The following is a 24,861-nucleotide window of genomic DNA, read 5'->3' on the forward strand; positions in this document are numbered from 1 at the left end:
GAAACAGCAATGAAGAATCCTTCTACACCTGTGTGTGACTGAATGGACAGACAGAGACGGAGGAACTTCGTTGCTGGGCTAAACTCCAGCGGTGTAACGGGCAGTCAACTAAAAACCAAAAATCCGTAAACTGTACGAAAGACGAACAGTGAGGCAGTGCTCATGGGCTGCTCAGCAATCGGATGGCAGAGGGGAAGAAGCTCTCCCTGAATCGTTGAGTGTGCGTCTTCAGGCTCCCGTACTTTTTAGATTACGAGAACACTCAGTCCTCTTTTATTGTCATTTAGAAAAGCACACATGCATTAAGAAATGATACAATGTTTCTCCAGAGTGATACTTCCTTCCTGATGGCACAAAGGGTCAAAGGTTCAAAAGTTCATTTACTATCAAGGTATACATCTCTGAAATTTTTCTTCTCCAGATAGCCACGAAACCAAAGTAGTAAAGAACGGCAGCCCCAAAATATCCACTCCCTGCACAAAAAAATGAACGAAAACGGAACAGGTAGATCAAACTCCCAAACTCACCCCCCAAAAAATGAGAAAGAGCGGGCAAAAACCACACAATATAAAAAAACTGTAAGACTGAACAAAAATGTCTATAGTACGAATCCACATCCAAAATGTAGAAAACCTGGGCAACATTCTCCCTCTCTGGCAGCAGAGCGATTTCACCAGTGATCAAAAGGCAGTCTCCTCTCTCTCAATAGCAGAGCGATCCCACCAGTGATCAAAAGGCAGTTTCCCCTCTCCGGCAGCTGAGTGATCCCACCAGTGATCAAAAGGCAGGCAGTCGCCATTACAATCTCCTTCGCCGCTTTAATTAGTGAACACTAGAAGCTTTAATCAGTGAAATGGAGTTGAACATCAGCTCACAGCCTTCCCGCCATGAGGTTCCCGCAAGCTGCCTCTGCCCTCCGCAAACCCCTCGGCGACAACAGAGCACTGAACCGCCCAGAACGATCTCCAAACTGCAAACCACTTCCAGAGTTGCATTCAAGGCAAAGAGCATAAAAGAAGCGAGGTATACAGTTTCACGATCTATCTGGGAGATGCTACTGAATGAGTGTTGTACGCAGACGCCACCGCGGCACAGGAGGGTCTCCCGCGGTCGCCAGGAGAGGACGTGTCCCGGACACCGGGAGCCGTCAGTGACGCATTCCGCCTGAGCCGTACCAGGTCGATTGTGAGAACCTGGCCGGTGCGCACAAGGCTGATTGGTCGCAAGGTGAATCGATCGGGACTTCTCTGCGTGGAAGGCTCTCTCTTCTCGTGCGTGGTGTTTTGAGTGCGCGTACTTTCGACACGGCGTGCTCTGCAAGTCGTCCAGCGTATACTGTGGCTAAACTGACTCACTAAAGTGGTTCTACTCCGTCGACATTCTGAAGACTATAAGCAGAATTAGGCCATTCGGCCCATCGAGCCAGCTCTACCACTCCATCACATGGCTGATTTATTATTCATCTCAACCCCATTCTTCGGCCTTCTCCCCGTAGCCTTTGACGCCCTGAATAATCAAGAACTTATCGACCTCTGCTTTAAATACACTCAGCCTCCTTCGCCATCTCAGGCAATGAATTCCACAGACTCGCCGCCCTCAGGTTAAAGAAATTCCTCTTTATCTCTGTTCTACAGAGACATCCTTGTGTTCTGAGGCTGCGTCCTCTGGTCCTATGCTCCCAGCTATCCTCTCCTACCGTCTCTACGTCCACTCTATTGAGGCCTTTCAATATTTGGTAGATTTCAGTATTTCCTCCCCTCCCCCCATTCCTCTAAGCTCCAGCGCGTGTAGGCCTAGAGCCATCGAACGTTAACCCCTTCATTCCAAAAGACAAGATACAGGAGCAGAATTAGGCCATTCGGCCCATCGAGTCTGCTCTGCCATTTCATCATGGCTGATCCATTTTCCCTCTCAGCCCCCAGTTTCCTCCCTTCTCCCCATATCCCTTCATGCCCTGATCAATCTAGAATCTACCAAGCTCTGCCTTAAGTATACATGAAGACTTGGCCTCCACAGCAGCTTGTGGCAACGAATGTTACAGATTTACTACCTTCTGATTAAAAAAAATTTCCTCCATCTCCATTCTGAAAGGACTCTCCTCTATTCTGAGGCTGCGTCCTCTGGCATGTCATGGGTAAAGCCCTCCCCACCATTGAGCACATCTACATGAAATGCTGTCGTAGGAAAGCAGCGTCCATCATCAGAGATCCCCACCACCCAGGCCGTGCTCTCTTCTCGCTGCTGCCATCAGGTAGAAGGTACAGGTACCTCAGGACTCGCACCACCAGGTTCAGGAACAGTTACCACCCCTCAACCATCAGGCTCCTGAACAAAAGGGGATAATTACACACACTTGACCATCCACTGAGATGTTCCCACAACCAATGATCTCACTTTAAGGACTCTTTACCTCATGTTCTCGTTATTTATTGATATTTATTTATATTTGCATCTGCACAGTTTGTTGTCTTCTGCACTCTGGTTGATCTTTCACTGATCCTGTTTACAGTTACTATTCTATAGATTTATTGAGCATGAATCTCAGGGTTGTATGTGGTGACAGAAGTGTACTCTGGTAATAAAATTTACTTTGAACTTTTACTTGTAATAATCTCACCTTGACTTGGCTTTCTTGTTGCTCTGCCCGACCACCATTCGGGCTTGACTGATTGACTACACAACATCTCCCAGGGTCTATCCTGGGCCCAACACACGGATGCAATCACGAAGGTGGCACACCGGCGGTCTACCTCATTAGGGGTCAAAGGGGAACTGTGTGTCACCCAAACGCCTGGGAGGTGGGGATCTCTGATGATGAATGCTGCCTTCCTACGACAGCATTTCATGTAGATGTGCTCAGTGCTTGGGAGAGCTTTACCCGTAACGTAGTGGACCGAAGGTTTCTGGGAATACGTATCTCAGAAGACCTGACATGGTCCACTAACACCAACACAATAGTTAAGAAAACACAGCAACGCTTGTTTTCCCTCAGGACGCTGAAGAAAGCTGGTCTATTTGAACAGATGCTGGTGATCTTTTACCGCTGCACCATAGAGAGCGTCTTAACATACTGCATCTCTGTGTGGTATCTCAGCTGTACAGCAGCTGATCGGAAAGCACTTCAGCGGGTCGTCTCTAGCGCAGAGAAGATCATCGGGACACAGCTCCCAGCCCTGTAAGACACCGACAGCTCACGCTGCCTAAGGAAAGCTACAAGCATCTGTAAGGACAATACACACCCATGCAATCATCTGTTTGAACTTCTTCCATCTGGCAGACGTTATAAGATTTTCTATGCCCGCACCTCCAGACTGAAAAATAACTTTTTCCCCAGAGCTATAATTGCTCTGAACCAATCGATCAAGCATCACCCATAAATTTGTTATATTGCTACTTTAATACCGGTTTTATGTCTGTCACGCATTTGAGTTGAGCTTTTGTACTGCTGGACATTGCTTGTTCTGGCTGGTTACTTGATTTTATTCATTTTATTTGTTGTTTTATAGCATTGAGTACAAGCATTGCAAACTCATTTTCACTGTGTTGGTGCATGACAAATTGTACTATGCAATGACAATATATTTCTATTTCAATTTCAATCCAATACATTTTTGAAAGGGTAGCCATTCAAAAGGGTGGGTGTTCCCATCCTGGGCGGTGATGCAGCCAGTTGGTACACTCTCCACTGCACATCCAGAGAAGTTTGACAAAGTTTTAGATGTCCAAACAATTGTCCACAAAGTTGAGGCGCTGCTGTGCTTTCTTCGCACTTGCCCTTAAGCATGCTGTGTCCAGGACAGGTGACACCCAGGAGTTTAACGTTGCTGACCCTCTCAGCCTCCGATCCTCCAGTGAGGACTAACTCACAGACCTCTGGTTTCCTCCTCCTGAAGTCTACAATCAGCTCCTTGGTCCTGCTCACATTGAGCAAGAGGTTGGTCTTCTGACACCACTCAGCGTTCTGCCTCCCTCCTGTAGGCTGATTCCTCACCACCTTGATTTCAGCCCACAACAGCGGTGTTGTCAGCAAACTTGAATTTGAAACTCTATATTTATTTGTGGTAATTATTATTATTTACTAGACCTGTTGGGGCACCCTTTGAGAGAAGGGTAGTGCAGTCTGATGTGACCAGAATGAACATTAAATTTTCCTGAATGCTATTGGTATCGCTTTGCTTTGGAAACTGAAGTAGAAAACCTCAGTTTATTAAAGAAGGACGACTCGTAGCAAAGGAAATATAGCTCCTCCTCATTTAATGAAGGACACTTGTTTATCTGCCTCTTGTTGTCATTCTGGAGACGTGCAGTCCTTTCATCCCCCGTCTCTTCATCTCTTCTGCTGATTGCTCTTTGTCTCTGATCCTGGAGACGTGCATTTCTCCTTTGTCTCTTCCTCTCTCCTCCTCCTGTGCCTGTTTTTGTCATTCTGGAGACGTGCAGCCCATTCATCCCCCGTCTCTTCAGCTCTTCTGCTGTTTGTTGTTTGTCTCTGATCCCGGAGTCGTGCATGCCTCTCCTCCTTTGTCTCTTCTTCTCTCATCTTTTTTTTGTCCTGACTCTTTGATCCTGGAGCTGTGCGGCCCTGGCCTCATCCGAGTCTTGTTCTCTCCCTCTCCTTGCCGCTTCCTGATGACGTTTGGCGTCATCCCTTGACCATAATGTCCCCCTTCCCTTTCCACGTGGCATAATTAGGCTGCCCATTTTTTTTTACCCTAATGCTGGATAGAAGATATGAAGCAGTAACACCAAAGGATGCAGATTATTCTTGATGACATTGTTGGCGCTCTCCTAAATGGACGTGATATTGTCACCGCTGTCCTTTCACTGCAGCAAAGGGTTTTATGTGTGTCTCGAAGTATGTCATTACAATAAGATTTAATTATCTCTTACTGATGGGTGGCAGTTCGATCTGTCCCAATCCTGCACATGCTGATGGTGATTAGCAGAATGTGACTCCTTGAAATAGAGCTGCCCTGCCCTTTTGCTCCGGTAGGTGTTGCTGCTGAGACTGGCCGTGCGCATGCGTCGGGCTGTCACGTCCCGATTTCCACGATGGCCGATCGGGTCTCGGGTGAAAGCCAGTCTGTTGATATTTCCGAATGTGCAATTTTATACGAATATATAACCCTGAACTTTGCCTGCATTCTGTAAGTTAGCGCATTTTAATTCAATTTAGCCAAAAAAGTGCTGCTGTAATGCACTGTTTGCTCTAATTGGAGGTCACAAACAGACAGACAGAGCATGAGAGTTTTAGTAGTATATAGATAGTAACGTCGGGGTGTATGGGGTGGTTGGTCCTGACTAAATACCAAGAAATGCCAATAGCGATTATGTAGCTTCTCCCACCCAAGACAACTCTGCCTTCACGTAGGACTTAGGTCCGGGTGCACACTGTCTCGCTGAAGGAGCTCTGTCTATGGCGAATGTTTAGTGCCAGAAAAATAACCAGGCCAATGGGTGGTGGTGTCACCTAAAATCACTGAAGTCTCTGGCAGCAGGGAGATGGATTCCGAGCTTTGGTGGAGGATTGTCTTTGTACAACAGCAGCAAAGGTTGGGCGACGTCTAGTGTATGATTCCCAACTGGGAACACCAGTAGAGGTCAAATGCTCTAGTTCGACGAGCACAGCGGCAACAGAAAACCACTGTTGAAATTTCTACCGAGCCAATCATGGAAAGAAACAAAAGAAGGAAATCAGACAACAGCGTGAATGGGGTTGATACTAATCAACAGAACAACACCTCACTCGGTGGGGGTAGTCATGTGCTGCAGGTGACACCAGACCGTCATCCAGAGACTGTAAGGAATAAGGAAAGGCTAAGGGTAGCAATATGGAACATCGGTACACTTCACCAGAAAGGAAAGCTGGACAACACATTAAATGAAATGAGAAGGTTGGAAGTTGATATCTTAGGCCTGTCAGAAATTAGTTGGACTGACAGTGGCAAGTTCACTTAGAATAGTTCTCTGATAATGTATTCTGGAGGTTAACAGCACATGTATGGAGTTGGAATTATTTTAAACAAACAAGTACCAAAATGTCTTATGGGATTTTGGCGATATCCAGCCGGCTGCTTTTAGTTAAATTAACATTAGCTTTTAACAGTAGCATAATCCAAGCCCATGAGCCAACAAATGATGCGGATGAAAAGGATATCAACAAGTTTTATGAAGATCTCGACAGTGCTTATGAGCAATGTAAATCTCAGGATGTAAAACTAGCCATGGGAGATTTTAACTCCAAAGTTGGGCAGGAAAGGGTTGATAACATTATAGGACCTTTTGGATTAGGGGAGAAAAATGAAAATGGAGAAAGGTTTACTGATTGGTGTGTCAGAAACAACCAAGTCATCACCAATACTTGGTATGAAAACCATCCACGTAGATTGTGTGCTTGGATTTGCCCCGGAGACAGAACAAGGAATCAAATAGATTTCATTACCATCAATGAACGCTTTAGAAATAATATCGCAAATTCTAAAGCCTACCCAGGAGCAGACTGTGGTTCAGTTCACCATCTAGTAATAGCTACCATCAAAACAAAAGTAAAGAAACTGAAAAGTGTGGGAAAAAAGAGAAAGTATATGTTGGGAGAACTTAAAAATGATAGCGTACTTAAGCAACAATTCTAGCAACACGTCAACAAAAACAAAACTACACCTATTTGGGACGGATTTAAATATGCTATACAGCAATCAGCCGAGGAGGTAATCCCAGTACAAGAAATCCAACGCACCAATAAGGGGTGGATAACCCAAGAAATTCTAGATCTGATGGAACAAAGAAGGTCAGTGAAGAATAATGAAGTGTAATACAGAGAGCTGGACAGACAGACGAGACAATTGTGCAATATTGCAAAGGGAGAGTGGCTGAATCAAAAATGCGGTGAAGTAGAAAGTCATATTAACAACAGCAAAGAAATGCACAAGAAAATTAAGGAAATTACTGGAATTAAGAAAACCTCCTCTGCAGGATAAATAAGATCAGCAGACAGATCCATACTAACAGACCCAGATAAAGTACGTGTCAGGTGGATTCAGTATACAGAGCAGCTTTTTGAAGATAATAGAGGGGAACCCCCAGATATTAAACACCCTAATTCTGGCCCACCTATTACCACAGAAGAAATAACTAAAGCAATGAAAAGCATGAAACATGGTAAAGCCACTGAACCTGATGAAATTTCAGTGGAAATAATACATGCCCTAGAAGATCTGGGCATAGATATTCTTTTTGAACTGTTTAATGGCATAGAACGAGTCTGGTATATTGCCTGACGATCTTCTCAAATTGGTATTTGTAACTCTGCCAAAAATTCCTGGAACTATTGACTGCCAAAATTATAGAACAATCAGTCTTATGAGTCACACAATAAAGATTTTGTTGAGAGTTGTTCTGAGTCAAATTATAGACAAGTTAAGGCCAAAAACTTCTAAACTGCAATATCGGTTTATCGAGGATAGAGGAACTAGGAACGCAAATTTCATACTACGAATGCTTTCAGAAAGGGCAACTGAATATCAAAATGATGTCTTTTTATGCTTTATTGATCTCACGAAAGCATTCGACAAAGTGCAACATGAAAAACTATTTCAAATTCTTGCTAAACTAAACATTGACAGAAGGGACCAACAACTGCTTCAAAATTTATATTGGAATCAAATGGCGGCAGTAAAAACTGATGATAATATAAGCAGTTGGACTAAAATTCAAAGAGGAGTTAGACAGGGATGCATTGCCTCACCGGGAATTATTTAATATCCATAGTGAAATGATTCCCAGAGAAATAGAAGACCTAGATGGGATAAAAATTGGAGGTGTTAACATGAATAATATAAGATATGCAGACGATACCACCCTAATAGCAAGTGCTGCAGAAGACCTACAAATCCTCCTATACAAAGTAGTACAAACAAGTGCAGATTTTGGTCGAACCATCAACTGTAAAAAAAAAAATGTATGGTAATATCAAAACAGCAGGATACTCCCAGCTGCCAATTGTACATCGGTAACCAAGCGATTGAACAAAAGACCAGCTTTAATTACCTTGGTAGCTTTACATCACAAGACGCTAGAAATAAAGTAGAATTAAAAAGAAGAATTGCCATTGCCAAAACCAACTTCCAAAAAATGAAACCCATTTTTACCAACAGACACATTTCCACGACAACAAGGCTTAGGCGACTAAAATGTTACATCTGGTCAATCTTGCTGTAGGCTTCCGAAACATGAACTCTTAACACCAGAACTCCAAAGAAACTTAGAAGCAACAGAAATGCGGTTTCTTAGAAGAATGCTGAAAATATCATACAGAGATCGGGTAACTAATGAGACAGTACTCCAACGTGCCCATACAAAAAGATCTTTCATGAGAACATTAAATGAGAGGAAACTTAAATTCCTGGGCCATGTCATCAGAAAGGGAGAAATAGAATGCCTTACATTACAAGGCCGTATGCCTGGGAAATGCAGAAGAGGAAGGCAAAGAAGAAAATATATGGACACTGTGAAAGAACTAACAGATCTAAGTGTGCGAGATATCATTGACACTCTGAGGGATCGTTCAATGTGGAGAGCCATGATCGCCCAAGCGTGTAACGCACAAGGCACATGAAGAAGAAGATAGTAACGTCAAATCTTTGCACTGTACTGTTACTGCAAAAAAAAAAAAAACGAATTTCACTTCATATTAGTCCACGATAACAAACCCGGTCCTATTCTGGGGCAGTCCTGGCTTCAAACATTCCCGGCCCGAGGAATTCCAACACCCACCTTGTGGTTCATGATCTTGCCGTACGTCTCCACCAGGGACTCCGCGTAGAAGGGGGTCTCTCCGAAGAGCAGCTCGTAGATGCAGACGCCCAGCGACCACCAGTCGCACTCAGTGCCGTACTTCCCCTTCCCATCTTCCATGGCCTGGAGAATCTCCGGGGAGATGTAGTCCGGGGTCCCCACCGCCACCGAGGTCTCCACCTGCTCCCGGGCACAAGGACGCAAGCAAGGTGAGGAACGGGACCGCGGTGAGGCCACGGGGAGTGGACGGGTCTCCCCGAGGCCACCCATTTCAGTTCGGCTTCCTGAGTCCATGGCCTCCTCCACTGCCTCGATGAGGCTGCAGTCAAGCTGAAGGAGCAGCACCTCCAACCTGATGGCCTGAACATCAATTTCTCTCATTTCCAATCATTTCTACCCCCTTGTTCCAATCCCCTCTCATAACCCTTCGCTTCTCCTCACCTGCCCCATCACCTCCCTCCTTCCCTTTCTCCCACGGTCCACTCTCCCCTCCAATCAGATTCCTCCTCCTTCAGCCCTTCACCTTTTCCACCTATCACCTCCCAGCTTCTTACTTCATTCACCCTCCCCAACACACCCACCTACCCCCTCACCTGGTCTCACCTTTCGCCTCCCCTCCCCGCCCACCACCTTCTTATTCGGGTCTGCCCCCCCCACCACCTCCTTCCGAGACCTGATGAGGATCTTGGTCCAAATCGTCGACTTTGTATTCTCCACCATAGATGCTGCCCGACCCTCTGATTCATTTTCTTTCTCTTTTTTTTTTCCCTCCCTCTCCCTCTCGTACAGTTCTGGTCAACTCGATAGAGGGAGGACGTTATTAAGGCTGGAACGAGGGTAGGGTAGGGTAGGGTAGCGTAGCGGTCAGCGTAACGCTGTCACGGCGCCAGCGACCGGAGTTCGATTCCCACCGCTGTCCGTAAGGGGTTGTTACGTTCTCCCCGTGACTGGGGGGGTGGGATGGGGAGGTTTCCTCTGGGTGCTCCAGTTCCCTCCCACAGTCCAAAGGCGTACCGGTCAGGGCTGGTGACCTGTGGGCGTGCTGCGCCGACGCCAGAAGCAGGAGGTGCGCACACGTCCTCGGACCGTGACGGTCGTGGTGTGAAGACTTACGAGGACGATGCCAGGCCCCGGGGAGAGTTTGGGCACGCTGGGACTTTACTCCTTGGCGTGTGGGAGACTGAGGGAGTTGTATGAAACCATCGACAAGCCTTTTACCCAGGGAACAGGGAAACAACAACTTTGGCGAGACAACATTCGGGGTACCGGGCAAAGTTCGGCTCACCCTGCAGTAGGAAAGACAACACGAAACTGGAGAGGGTTCAGGAAAGATTAATGAGGATGTCGTCAGGATTGAAGGAGAGGCTGGGATATATTTCCCCAGACAGAGTCAGAGAACTCAGTCAAGCCAAGCCATTAGAACTGCCATCGAGCTTCACCGGGACCCTACTCCTCCAAACCCCTCCTTGTCCAAACTTCTCTTAATCGTTGGAATTGAGCTCGCCTGCACCACTTGCGCTGGCATCTTGTTCCGCCCTAGTCGCGGGATGTTGAGTGATAATGTCACGGGTCTTAATAAAAATCACGAGGCGAACAGCCAGGGTCCCAAGGGAGGGGAGTCTAAAACCAGGGGGCACATTTGGGAGGGGGAAACTGTTTAAAAGTGACCCAAGGGGTAGCCTCTTCACACAGGGGGCGGTGCGGACAATGATTGAGATGCCAGGGGGAGTGGTTGAGAGGGGTATGATAATGGTCATTACCACGAGCAGTTTTTACGTCATGGATCCCAACCATTAACCGAGGGGGGTGTGGACCCCAGACTGGGAACCGCTGGTTGAGGGGGGTAGGGGCAACTGGTGGGGTATAGGTGGGCACTTTGGTCGGCATGGATTAGATGGGCCAAAGGGCTCCAGTACTGGCCCTCATCAAGGCAGGAAAAGGATGACCTTCGGGGCAGAAGGGAAGGAGACAGAAATTTGGGGAAATCCGTTGGGTATGAGGGGGGAGGGGGACGGCAGGAGAGTGAGGGGGAGGGCAATTGGTCTCGGTGGGTCACAGACAGGGGAGGTTTAAACCCGTTCGGTTGCTGACGGAGGAAGGGGGAAGACCAGACTCACTGTCCCGTCCTGGCCCAGTTGGAGGCAGGATCCAAAATCGGCAACACGGATGTGTCCGCTGACGTCGATCAAAACGTTGTCCGGCTTGATGTCTCTGCAAGGGAACCCAGCGGCTGTTAGGACAAGGAAACTCCCCGCAGCCTAAGGAAATCCAGCCCGGCCATTCGGCCCCTCGAGCCTGTGACTGTTCTGTTCAATCGAGTCCAAAGGACCAGCCAAGGAGCCTCCTCCCTTCGCACCCGCAACCGACAATAAGCGGACAATTTGGTACTTTTTTAATCCCGGGGGGGGGGGTGTCAGGAGGCATTCCAGGTTCCCACTCCTCATGTCTGGGGAAGACCTTCCCACTGTATCACCTCAGAAGGTTCCAGAGGCCCCTCTTAGTCCATCCAATCGAAACCTCTGTTCACCAATCGTTCGGTCTTGTAAACTCAAGGCCACAATTGTGTTTGAGGGGAAAACAGAGGGTTTTATTTGGGGGGGGGTGGAGGTTAGGATTCCTGATCCCCTATCCAGAGACGCAAAACTGACCAACCAACCGGACATAGAACAGTACAGCACGGTACAGGCCCTTCAGCCCACAATATTGTGCTGCCCTTCTCACCTCCTGCAAGATCAATCTAACCCTTCCCTTCCACGTAGCCCCCTATTTTTTTTCACCCATGTACCTATCTAAGAGACTCTTAAATGTCCCTGACCTACGGCCTCTACCATCATCCCTGACAGTGCGTTTCACACACTCACTACCCCGTGTGAAAATCTACCTCTGACAACCCCCCACCAAATCACCTTAAAATTATGCCACACACATCAAAGTTACTGGTGAACGCAGCAGGCCAGGCAGCGTCTCTAGGAAGAGGTACGGTCGACGTTTCAGGCCGAGACCCTTCGTCAAGACTAACTGAAGGAAGAGTTAGTAAGAGATTTGAAAGTGGGAGGGGGAGGGGGAGATCCAAAATTATAGGAGAAGACAGGAGGGGGAGGGATGGAGCCAAGAGCTGGACAGGTGATTGGCAAAGGGGATATGAGAGGATCATGGGACAGGAGGTCCGGGGAGAAAGACGGGGGGGGGCGGAAGCCCAGAGGATGGGAAAGGGGTATATTCAGAGGGACAGAGGGAGAAAAAGGAGAGAGAGAGAGAGAAAGAATGTGTGTGTATAAATAAATAACGGATGGGGTACGAGGGGGAGGTGAGGCATTAGCGGAAGTTAGAGAAGTCAATGTTCATGCCAGCAGCTTGGAGGCTACCCAGACGGAATACAAGATGTTGTTCCTCCAACCTGAGCGTGGCTTCATCTTTACAGCAGAGGAGGCCGTGGATAGACATATCAGAATGGGGATGGGACGTGGAATTAAAATGTGTGGCCACTGGGAGATCCAGTCTTCTCCTATCATTTCATATCTCCCCCCTCCCCCTCCCACTTTCAAATCTCTTACTCACTCTTCTTTCAGTTAGTCCTGACGAAGGGTCTCAGCCCGGAACGTCGACCGTACCTCTTCCTAGAGATGCTGCCTGGCCTGCTGCGTTCACCAGCAACTTTGATGTGTGTTGCTTGAAATTCCAGCATCTGCAGATTTCCTCGTGTTTGCGTTTTTAAAATTATGCCTCTTTGTGTTAGCCATTTCCACCCTGGGAAAAGGCCTCTGGTCACTCGCTGAAACCATGTTTCACTCTGTGTGAAAATCTTAACCCAGACATCCCCTCAGTACCTACTTCCAAGCACCTTAAAACTATGCCCCCTTGTGTTAGCCATTTCAGCCTCTGACTGTCCACACGATCAATGCCTCTCACCATCTTATACACCTCTGTCAGGCCACCTCTCATCCTCCGTCGCTCCAAGGAGAAAAAAAAGCCAAGTACACTCAACCTATTCTCATAAGGTACGGCCTCCAATCCAGGCAACGTCCTTGTCAATCTCCTCTGCACTCTCTCTACAGCATCCACATCCTTCCTGTAGTGAGGTGATCAGACCTGAACACAGTACTCCAAGCAGGGAGTAATTAAGGTACGGTTCTTGAACTCAATCCCACGGTTGATGAAGGCCAATACACCATTTGTTGTTCAGTCGTTAATTTGAGTCCAACTCTTCACGGACCATAGAGTTTTTGTGGCAGGATATGGAAGAAGATTGCCAGGCCTTTATTCTGCACAGATACTGCCACTGCCCAGGTTGGGACCCGGCTGGGTTTGAACTCAGAACCTTCTGCCTTGAAGTCCAGTGCTGATACCACTACACCACCAGCTGTCCCCAATACCGTACACCGTCTTATTAACGCTGTCAACCTGCGCAGCAGCTTTGAGTGTCCTATGGACACGGACACCAAGATCCCTCTGATCCTCCGCACTGCCAGAAGTCTTTCCTCAAATTTGACCTACCGAAATGAACCACCTCAGACTTAACTGGGTTGAACTGCATCTGCCACTTCTCAGCCCAGTCCTGTATCCTGTCAATGTCCCGCTGTAACCCTCCAGACTATCCACAAATTGTGTCATCAGCAAACTTACCAACCCACCCTTCTACTTACTCGTCCAGGTCATTTATAAAAGTCACAAAGAGGAGGGAGTCCCAGACAGCCCCATCCGTCTTAACAACCCTATCAACTCATGTGGCGACTTTGAGGGATCTATGGACATTGATTCCAAAATCCCTCTGTTCTTCCACACTGCCGAGAATGCGACCATCGACCTTCACGTTCGACCTTCCAAAGGGCATCAGTTCACACTTTACTGGATTTGACTGCATCTGCCACTTCACAGCCCAGCTCTGTATCCTGTCAATCTCCCACTGTAACCCTTGACAACCTTCCACGCTGTCCACACCACCACCGACCTTCGTGTCATATGCAAATTTACTAACCCACAGTTCCACTTCCTCATCCGTTTATTTTTAAAATATGCAAATTTAATTAAAGGAAACAAAGAGAAGAGTCTGTTTGGCTGATTGGTTTGGAAGGCAGCGGCCAATCAGGATGCTTCAAGCAGACAGCTCCAAGCACCAATGGGAGTGAGGGATGCTGGCAGGAGGGGGGTGAAAGAGGTGTCATCCCACGGTAGATGGTTTGAACTGGAAACCTGTGTACTGTGGAGGGCTGAGGACCTCAGCGGGAAACCAGAGGGGCAGAGGGGGCTGAGGTCACGTTCAGGATCGACACCTCGGCACTGAGACAAAGATTAAACGATCAGGTATCTCTCACCCCAGGGCCTGATGAATCCATCGCACGTTCGGTGGAACCTGACCTCGATCAAGTCTACCTTCTACCACGAAGGAGAAATGGAACAAGACTCTACCCCAGGAGTGTGTGATGGGACGGTGTGGAGGGAGCTTCACTCTGTGTCTGACCCCGGGAGTGTGTGATGGGACGGTGTGGAGGGAGCTTCACTCTGTGTCTGACCCCAGGAGTGTGTGATGGGACGGTGTAGATGGAGCTTCACTCTGTGTCTGACCCCTGGAGTGTGTGATGGGACGGTGTAGAGGGAGCTTCACTCTGTGTCTGACTCCGGGAGTGTGTGATGGGACAGTGTGGAGGGAGCTTCACTCTGTGCCTGACCCCGGGAGTGTGTGATGGGACAGTGTGGAGGGAGCTTCACTCTGTGTCTGACCCTGGAAGTGTGTGTGACAGTACCTGTGGACGTAGTTGAGGTGATGGATGGCGTCGATCGCCAGCACCATCTCCGCGACGTAGAATCGAGCCAGGTCTTCGGGCAGGCGGTCCTCGAACTTGCTGAGCAGAGTCAGGAGGTCTCCCCCAGCATAGTAGTCCATCACCAGGTACTGTGAACGGACAGCAGGGAGGGAGAAAACATTAGACCCTGGTGCCCTGCAGGAGTCAGACGGAAATTGCCATGATGATTATCCGAAATAGCCGGCCGGTGGTGTCGTGGGATCTGCACCGGACTTAAGACGAGCTGGAATTTGGCCGGCTCCTCGTGCGCTTTCCACCTGTGCCGGTTCGAGCATCAAGCTAGCAACCCGGCCTCGTTAAAAAACACACACACACACACACACACACACACACACACAAACACACACACACACACACGGACAAAATGCTACAGGAATATCAAAGTCGCTGCCCGATGCGTCACAGGGCTCGGAGAGGGATAACAGTAATTATCCAGGACGAGGTAATAGCTTACTTAGGGTTTTACGATGGGATTGGACAGAGTCAGCATGGGTTTGCATCGTGTTTGACAAATCCGTCAGTGATTTGTGGTTGGGGAAGCGGCTGAGACCGTGGACGTGGTGCGCTCAGTGTTCAGTTTATTGGGTACCTCTTCTAACTGTTAAAGTGGCCGCTGAGTGTATGTCCGTGGTCTTCTGCTGCCGTAGCCCTTCCACTTCAACGTGCGTTCAGAGATGCTCTTCAGCACCCCACTGCTGTAACGCCTGAGTTCCCGTCAGCTTGAACCAGTCTGGCCGTTCTCCTCCGACCTCTCTCATTAACAAGGCGCTTTCGCCCACAGAACTGCCGCTCGCTGGATGTATTTTGTTTTTGTTTCACGCACCGTTCTCTGCAAACCCTACAGACTGTCGTGCGTGAAAAATCGCAGGAGATCGTACGCTTTCTGAGATACTCCAACCACCCCGTCTGGCACCAACAATCAAAGTCGCTCAGATCACGTTGCTTCCCCTCGCCCCCCATTTTCGGTCAGAACAACAACTTGACCTCTTGGCCACGTCGGCGTGTTTTGGCGCATGGAGTTGCTGCCACGTGATTGGCTGGTGAGATATTTGCATTAACGAGCAGGTGCGTCTAATAAAGTGGCCACTGAGCGTATGTCGTGGGATCTGGCCCAGCGTAGCCGGGTGACCATACGTGAACACAAACGCCGCCTCGCCAACATCTTGTACAGCTGCAATATAACCCCCCCCCCAAACTCCTGTACTGATGAACGCCAACGTGCCAAAACCCTTCTTCACCGCCCCATCCACCTGCAATTCCACTTCAATGCACCTGTACTCCTAGGGACCCCTGTTCCAGAACTTTCTCCGCACTGCAACTTTCACTGTGAATCACAGTCACTGGGTGCTGCGAAATTTGTTGTCTTTGCAGCAGCAGTTCAATCCAAAGCCCTGTGAATTACAGTAAGTTTATTTAAGTATTAAATAGTTAAATTAAATAATCAGTGCAATAAAAAGTAGTGAGGTAGTGTTTATGGGTTCAATGTCCATTCGGAAATCGGATGGCAGAGGGGAAGAAGCTGTTCCTGAATCGCTGAGTGTGTGCCTTCAGGCTCCTGTACCTCCTCCCTGATGGTAGCAATGAGAAGAGGGACAACTGACAAAGGCCAATTAACCTACCCAATAGGCCTTTGGGAAACTGGGGCACCCGGGGAAGACCCACACATTCCACCGGGTGGCCGTACAGAGGCTCCTGACAGAACGGCGCCGGAACGGGACTCTGAGCCGGCCCCGAGGCGCGGAGCTGGCGCACAAGCTCCCATGCTACCGCGGCGCCCGAGTCCAAGGCTAGCGTAGCGTCGCAGCACCGTGCCCCACCTTGAGAATCATTTTCTTGCGAACGTTTGCAGGAAGACGAGCGAAATGCGATGGAGCTTACGAGAAGCCATGCCCAAGCAGACAAAGCCACGCCGACGACCGACGTGCGGAAGAGGACGCAAGACCGAGAACAAGTCGTATCACGTCGTTGCCCATGCTCGCTGCCGTCAGGAATGGCTGTGGTTTCTTTACAGACTGTGTGGATTTGCTGTCAGGGTATGGGGATTGATACCAGGGTCTTTGTCCTGGTTCATAACTGCATAACCAAGCACTCTCTAATCTATGGCGACTCCCAGACCCCTATTGGTCTGCCGATCTCCCAGAGAGTAAATGCAAACGCTGCTGTGCTGGCACCGAACAAGGGCCCTTGGAAGACGTGCTGGGGGGCAGGGGGGAGGGTAGGGGCCGCACAGCAGCTCAGTTCAGCCCCCGCAAGGGCTCGGTGGGGAGGAGAACAGAACGGGCTCCTTCCGCCATCCCACACAGAGAGGTGGAGTTCGGTTAGGAAGATCCTCATACAGTGAAAGGGATAAATTCCCCCCAGTGATGGCAATGGTATGGTGAGCGTTCCTGCTTTTATTTCTCTCTAAAGCTCACACTATGCAATATAACCTTGAAACATTAAACTAATTCCTCCCAGACAGCTGAAGTTCCTTCAACTTCCTCACAGACAGGACCCAGGCTGTAAAAATAGGGGACAAGCTCTCCTCTACAATCACTCTGAGCACCAGTGCCCCACAAGGCTGTGTACTCAGCCCCCTGCTGTACTCACCGTACACCCATGATTGTGTAGCCAAGTTTCCATCGAACTCAATATGCAAGTTTGCTGATGACACAACAATTGTAGGCCGTATCTCGGGTAATGATGAGTTTGAGTACAGAGAGGAAATTAAGAACCTGGTGGCATGGTGCGAAGACAATAACCTATCCTTCAACGTCAGCAAGACGAAGGAATTGGTCGTTGACTTCAGAAGGAGTAGTGGACCGCACGACCCAATTTACATCGGTGGTGCGCAAGAGGAACAGGTCAAAAGCTTTAAGTTCCTCGGGGTCAATATCACAAATGACCTGACTTGGTCCAACCAAGCAGAGTTCACTGCTAAGGAGGCCCACCAGCACCTTTACTTCCTGAGAAAACTAAAGAAATTTGGCCTGTCCCCTAAAACCCTCACTAATTTTTATAGATGCACCGTAGAAAGCATTTTTCTAGGGTGTATCACAACCTGGTATGGAAGTTGTCCTGTCCAAGACCAAAAGAAACATAGAAACATAGAAAATACATGCAGGAGTAGGCCATTCGGCCCTTCGAGCCTGCACCACCATTTCAGTATGATCATGGCTGATCATCCAACTCAGAACCCTGTACCTGCCTTCTCTCCATACCCCCTGATCCCTTTAGCCACAAGGGCCATATCTAATTCCCTCTTAAACACAGCCTATGAACTGGCCTCAACTGTTTCCTGTGGCAGAGAATTCCACAGATTCACCACTCTCTGTGTGAAGAAGTTTTTCCTCATCTCGGTCCTAAAAGGCTTCCCCTTTATCCTCAAACTGTGACCCCTCGTTCTGGACTTCCCCAACATCGGGAACAATCTTCCTGCATCTAGCCTGTCCAATCCCTTTAGGATTTGATATGTTTCAATAAGATCCCCCCTCAATCTTCTAAATTCCAATGAGCATAAGCCTAGCTGATCTAGTCTTTCTTCATATGAAAGTCCTGCCATCCCAGGAATCAATCTGATGAACCTTCTTTGTACTCCCTCTGTGGCAAGAATGTCTTTCCTCAGATTAGGGGACCAAAACTGCACACAATACTCCAGGTGTGGTCTCACCAAGGCCTTGTACAACTGCAGTAGTGCCTCCCTGCTCCTGTACTTGAATCCTCTTGCTATGAATGCCAGCATACCATTCGCCTTTTTCACCGCCTGCTGTACCTGCATGCCCACTTTCAATGACTGGTGTATAATGACACCCAGGTCTCGTTGCACCTCCCCTTTTCCTAATCGGCCACCATTCAGATAATAATCTGTTTTCCTGTTTTTGCCACCAAAGTGGAAAACCTCACATTTATCCACATTAAATTTCATCTGCCATGAATTTGCCCACTCACCTAACCTATCCAAGTCACCCTGCATCCTCTTAGCATCCTCCTCACAGTTAACACTGCCGCCCAGCTTCGTGTCATCCGCAAACTTGGAGATGCTGCATTTAATTCCCTTGTCTAAGTCATTAATATATATTGTAAACAACTGGCGTCCCAGCACTGAGCCTTGCGGTACCCCACTAGTCACTGCCTGCCATTCTGAAAAGGTCCCGTTTATTCCCACTCTTTGCTTCCTGTCTGCCAACCAATTCTCTATCCACATCAATATCATACCCCCAATACCGTGTGCTTTAAGTCTGCACACTAATCTCCTGTGTGGGACCTTGTCAAAAGCCCTTTGAAAATCCAAATACACCACATCCACTGGTTCTCCCCTATCCACACTACTAGTTACATCCTCAAAAAAATCTATGAGATTCGTCAGACATGATTTTCCTTTCACAAATCCATGCTGACTTTGTCCAATGATTTCACCACTTTCCAAGTGTGCTGTTATCACATCTTTGATAACTGACTCTAGCATTTTCCCCACCACCGATGTTAGGCTAACCGGTCTATAATTCCCCGGTTTCTCTCTCCCTCCTTTTTTAAAAAGTGGGGTTACATTAGCCACCCTCCAATCCTCAGGAACTAGTCCAGAATCTAAAGAGTTTTGAAAAATTATCACTAATGCATCCACTATTTCTTGGGCTACTTCCTTAAGCACTCTGGGATGCAGACCATCTGGCCCTGGGGATTTATCTGCCTTTAATCCCTTCAATTTACCTAACATCACTTCCCTACTAACATGTATTTCCCTCAGTTCCTCCATCTCACTGGACCCTCTGTCCCCTACTATTTCTGGAAGATTATTTATGTCCTCCTTAGTGAAGACAGAACCAAAGTAATTATTCATTTGGTCTGCCATGTCCTTGCTCCCCATAATCAATTCACCTGTTTCTGTCTGTAGGGGACCTACATTTGTCTTAGCCAATCTTTTTCTTTTCACATATGTATAAAAGCTTTTACAGTCAGTTTTTACATTCCCTGCCAGTTTTCTCTCATAATCTCTTTTCCGTTTCCTAATTAAGCCCTTTGCTGGACTCCGAATTTCTCTCAGTCCTCAGGTGAGCCTCTTTTTCTGGCTAATTTGTATGTTTCTTCTTTGGAATTGATACTATCCCTAATTTCCCTTGTCAGCCACGGGTGCACTTCCTTCCCTGATTTATTCTTTTGCCAAACTGGGATGAACAATTGTTGTAGTTCATCCATGCGATCTTTAAATGCTTGCCATTGCATATCCACCGTCAACCCTTTAAGTGTCATTTGCCAGTCTATCTTAGCTAATTCATGTCTCATACCTTCAAAGTTACCCCTCTTTAAGTTCAGAACCTCTGTTTCTGAATTAACTATGTCACTCTCCATCTTAATGAAGAATTCCACCATATTATGGTCACTCTTACCCAAGGGGCCTCTCACAACAAGATTGCTAATTAACCCTTCCTCATTGCTCAATACCCAGTCCAGAATAGCCTGCTCTCTAGTTGGTTCCTCGACATGTTGGTTCAAAAAACCATCCCGCATACATTCCAAGAAATCCTCTTCCTCAGCACCCTTACCAATTTGGTTCACCCAATCTATATGTAGATTGAAGTCACCCATTATAACTGCTGTTCCTTTATTGCACGCATTTCTAATTTCCTGTTTAATGCCATCCCCAACCTCACTACTACTGTTAGGTGGCCTGTACACAACTCCCACCAGCGTTTTCTGCCCCTTAGTGTTATGCAGCTCTACCCATATCAATTCCACATCTTCCCGGCTAATGTTCTTCCTTTCTATTGCGTTAATCTCCTCTCTAACCAGCAATGCTACCCCACCTCCTTTTCTTTCATGTCTATCCCTCCTGAATATTGAATATCCCTGAAAGTTGATCTCCCATCCTTGGTCACCCTGGAGCCATGTCTCTGTGATCCCAACTATATCATATTCATTAATAACAATCTGCACTTTCAATTCATCCACCTTGTTACGAATGCTCCTTGCATTGACACACAAAGCCTTCAGGCTCGCTTTTACAACTCTCTTAGCCCTTATACAATTATGTTGAAAAGTGGCCCTTTTTGATTTTTGCCTTGGATTTGCCGGCCTGCCACTTTTACTTTTCACCTTACTACTTTTTGCTTCTACCCTCATTTTACACCCCTCTGTCTCTCTGCACTGGTTCCTATCCCCCTGTTGTGAACTAACCTCCTCTCTCTTAGTCTCTTTAATTTGATTCCCACCCCCCAACCATTCTAGTTTAAAGTCACCTCAGTAGCCCTCGCAAATCTCCCCGCCAGGATATTGGTCCCCCTAGGAATCAAGTATAACCTGTCCTTTTTGTACAGGTCACGCCTGCGCCAAAAGAAATCCCAATGATCCAAAAACTTGAATCCCTGCCTCCTGCTCCACTCCCTCAGCCACGCATTTATCCTCCACCTCATCACATTCCTACTCTCACTGTCGCGTGGCACAGGCAGTAATCCCGAGATTACTACCTTTGCGGTCCTTTTTCTCAACTCCCTTCCTAACTCCCTATATTCTCCTTTCAGGACCACTTCCCTTTTCCAACCTATGTCATTGGCACCTATATGTACCTCGACCTCTGGCTCCTCACCCTCCCACTTCAGGATATCTTGGACGCGATCAGAAATATCCCAGACCCTGGCACCAGGGAGGCAAACTACCATCCGGGTCTCTGGACTGCGTCCACAGAATCGTCTATCTGACCCCCTTACTATCGAGTCCCTTATCACAACTGCCCTCCTCTTCCTTTCCTTACCCTTCTGAGCAACAGGGCCGGACTCTGTGCCAGAGGCACGGCCAGTGTCGCTTCCCCAGGTAAGCTGTCTCCCCCAACAGTACTCAAACAGGAGTACCTATTGTCAAGGGGCACAGCCACTGGGGTACTCTCTATTACCTGACTCTTCCTCTTCCCCCTCTTAGCCATGACCCACTTGTCTGCCTCCCATGGCCCCGGTGTGACCACCTGCCTGTAACTCCTCTCTATCAACTCCTCACTCTCCCTGACCAGACGAAGGTCATCGAGCTGCAGCTCCAGTTCCCTAACACGGTCCCTTAGGAGCTGCATCTTGGCGCACCTGGCGCAGATGTGAATGCCCGGGAGGCTTGGAGACTCCAGGACCTCCCACATCCAGCACCAAGAACAACAAACTGCCCCTCTCCTCAAATAACAACAACAAAAAATGAATACCAAACAAACCCTCTTCGCCTCACCTGTTTCCGCCTAAGCCCGTTGAGCCGAAGTCCTTAAGCCTTCACTCTGCTCCTGGCTCACTCTGCCGCCCGCAAACTACGCTGCCCGCTATATAAGACTCTGTTCCTTTTAAATCTTCCGCGCTTCACTGCCCGACATCCCCGCCTGCACAGTCCTGCCTCTCTGAACGCCGATGGAACAAAAAACGAAAAGTTCAAAAATGGCTTCCCCCGCACTCCCGCTCCGATTCTCAGACTTCCTTCTCCGAATTAAACCCGAAGCAAGATTTCTGTCCTTTTAAATCTTCCACTGCAGAAGATCGTGAACACGGCGCAGCACATCACACAAACCAATCTTCCATCCTTGGACTCACTTTACACCGCATGCTGTCGGAGCAGTGCTGCCAGGGTAATCAAGGACACGACCCACCCAGCCAACACACTTTTCGTCCCTCTTCCCTCCGGGAGAAGGCTCAGGAGTCTTCAAGCTTCTACGGCCAGATTTGGCAGCAGCTTCTTTCCAACTGTGATAAGACTGCTGAACGGATCCTGACCCGGATCTGGGCCGTACCCTCCAGATATCCGGACCTGCCTCTCAGTTTTTTTGCACTACTTTACTTTCCCTTGTCTATTTATGATTTATAATTTAAATGTTTAATATTTACCATCGATTTGTAATCCAGGGAGCGGGAAGCGCAGAATCAAATATCGCTGTGATGATTGTACGTTCTAGTATCAATTGTTTGGCGACAATAGAGTATGAAGTATTAATTCAAAGGAAACCGTGAGGGTCCAGGAAAGATACAGAAAATAAAAATGTACAAACCTAGTTACCACTTTGTACTTTTGAGCAAAATAGAAATGTATACTTATTGCTCTGAAAGCATAACTTTGCATTGTTTGCCAATTCAGTTGTGCAACTGCACGTAACTTTTCAGACCTAAGTGGCACTGTCACATAAAAGCCTGTGCAGTTCTGTGGCTTTGGCTTTACTTCAAGCCGGCTGCTGCTGTCTTTCCTTCCTCACGTCTCGTGGCGCATCGGGTGGCAACCTTGCCGTTTCTTCAGCGTAGTTTTTTTTTAAACGAGGCCCGAGTCGCCAGCTCGACGCCCGACCCCAGCGCAGGTGGAAAGCGCGCGAGGAGCCGGCCGAATTCAAACCCGGGACCATTCGCCCCGAAGCCCGGTGCCACCGCATCACCCGCCGGCACTTTAAGCGAGGCGCGCGTGTATCACGGAGTAGCGCGATGACGAACGCCACTAACATACTTTTACAACAAAGAACCCGTAATAAGTTATTCAAATTAACAAGAATGCTTAATCAAACAATATATATGCAAGATTACTCAAATATTACTGAAGTATTAAATACACAACTATTTTATTGTTAATAAAATCTATTTTTTGAAGTAACACATATATAAAGAAAACAAGGTGCAAATTGAGGATAAGCCAATGAATAGACAGGATTGAGCAAAAGTCTTAGGTGCCCTAGTTATATATATGTGCCTATGACTTCTGTACTTGGGCAGAGGTCAATTGATATCTGGATATGGATGGAACAATCAGAGGTGGTATGATCCTGTGAGAGAGGGGGTCAGGCACTGGCCTTCTCCCCGTAACCTTTGACACCCTGACTCAGCCCATTTTTCCGGCTGGTGAAGATCCCTTTTCAAGCCATGATAGCCTTCCTCACTGTCCACTACACCCCCAATCCTGGCGTCATCCACAAATTTGCTGATCCAGTTAACCACATTATCATCCAGATCATTGATATATATGACAATGATCATCAGGCCGTAACCTTTGACACCCTGACACAGAATCAGGAGACGCAGAGTCAGTATGGATAGAACTGAGAAATTCGAAGGATAGAAAGACCCTAATGGGACTTATCTACAGGCCCCCAAACAGTAGTCTGGATGTAGGGTGCAAGTTGAATCAAGAGTTAAAATTGGCATGTCGCAAAGGTAATGCTGCAGTTGTTATGGGGGATTTCAACATGCAGGTAGACTGGAGGAATCAGGTTGGTACTGGACCCCAAGAAAGGGAGTTTGGGGAGTTCCTCCGAGATGGATCCTTAGAACAGCTTGTACTGGAGCCTACCAGAGAGAGGACAATTCTAGGTTTAGTGTTAATAGACAATAGACAATAGGTGCAGGAGTAGGCCATTCAGCCCTTCAAGCCAGCACCACCATTCACTGTGATCATGGCTGATCATCCACAATCAGTACCCTTTTCCTGCCTTCTCCCCATGTCCCTTCACTCCATTATCTTTAAGAGCTCTATCTAACTCTTTTTTTTTGAAAGAATCCAGAGAATTGGCCTCCACTGGTGCGCTGCCTCCCTGGTGCCAGGATCCAGGACATCACGGACCGGTTCGGGGCATTCTCAAGGGTGATCAGCCGGAGGTGGTGGTGCATGTCGGCACAAATGACGTCGGGAAGATGATGAGAGACATTTTGCACCGTGACTTCAGAGAACTCGGAAGAAGGCTGAAAAGCAGGACCTCCAGGGTGGTTATCTCAGGTTGCTTCCAGTTCCTTGTGCTGGTGAGGGCAGCAACAGGGAGATAGAGGATCTGAATGTGTGGCTGAGGAGCTGGTGCGGGGAGCAGGGATTTAGATTCTCGGACCACTGGGATCTGTTTTGGGGTAAGGATGAATTGTACAGAAGGGACGGGTTGCACCTTAATAGACGGGGGACCAGCATTCTGGCAGGCAGGTTAGCCACTGCCACACGGGTGTGTTTAAATTAAGTGGGGGGGGGAAGGGATGAACTGGAAATATGAGAATGGAGTTAAAGGGGATGAGAGAATAAGAAAAGTTAAGAAAGACAACAGAATTAAAGGGGCAGAAAGATCAGGAAGGGATCGGAGAGTATGGGCAAGTGCAATAGGGATCGATGTGAAAGGTGAGGGGAGTAATGGATTAAAAGTATTATATATGAATGCACGGAGTATAAGAAGTAAAGTGGATGAGCTTGAGGCTCAGTTGGAAATTGGCAAGTATGATGTTGTGGGAATAACAGAGACATGGCTGCAAGAGGACCAGAGCTGGGAAATGAATATTCAGGGATATACATCCTATCGAAAGGACAGACAGGTTGG

At 47.9% G+C, this 24,861-nt stretch overlaps 1 protein-coding gene across 1 annotated transcript in view; it reads right to left on the reverse strand.

Moving 5' to 3' along the window:
• LOC140188933 (serine/threonine-protein kinase MRCK alpha-like) overlaps window positions 1-24,861 on the reverse strand; it is a 117,611-nt gene that overhangs the window by 62,049 nt on the left and 30,701 nt on the right. The window contains 3 exon segments of the mRNA XM_072245584.1: window positions 8,773-8,973; window positions 10,911-11,004; window positions 14,535-14,683. Of these exon segments, the coding sequence (XP_072101685.1) occupies window positions 8,773-8,973; window positions 10,911-11,004; window positions 14,535-14,683 (444 nt within the window).

The sequence above is a fragment of the Mobula birostris genome, chromosome 28 (assembly GCF_030028105.1).
Source record: "Mobula birostris isolate sMobBir1 chromosome 28, sMobBir1.hap1, whole genome shotgun sequence".
NCBI lineage: Eukaryota > Metazoa > Chordata > Chondrichthyes > Myliobatiformes > Myliobatidae > Mobula > Mobula birostris.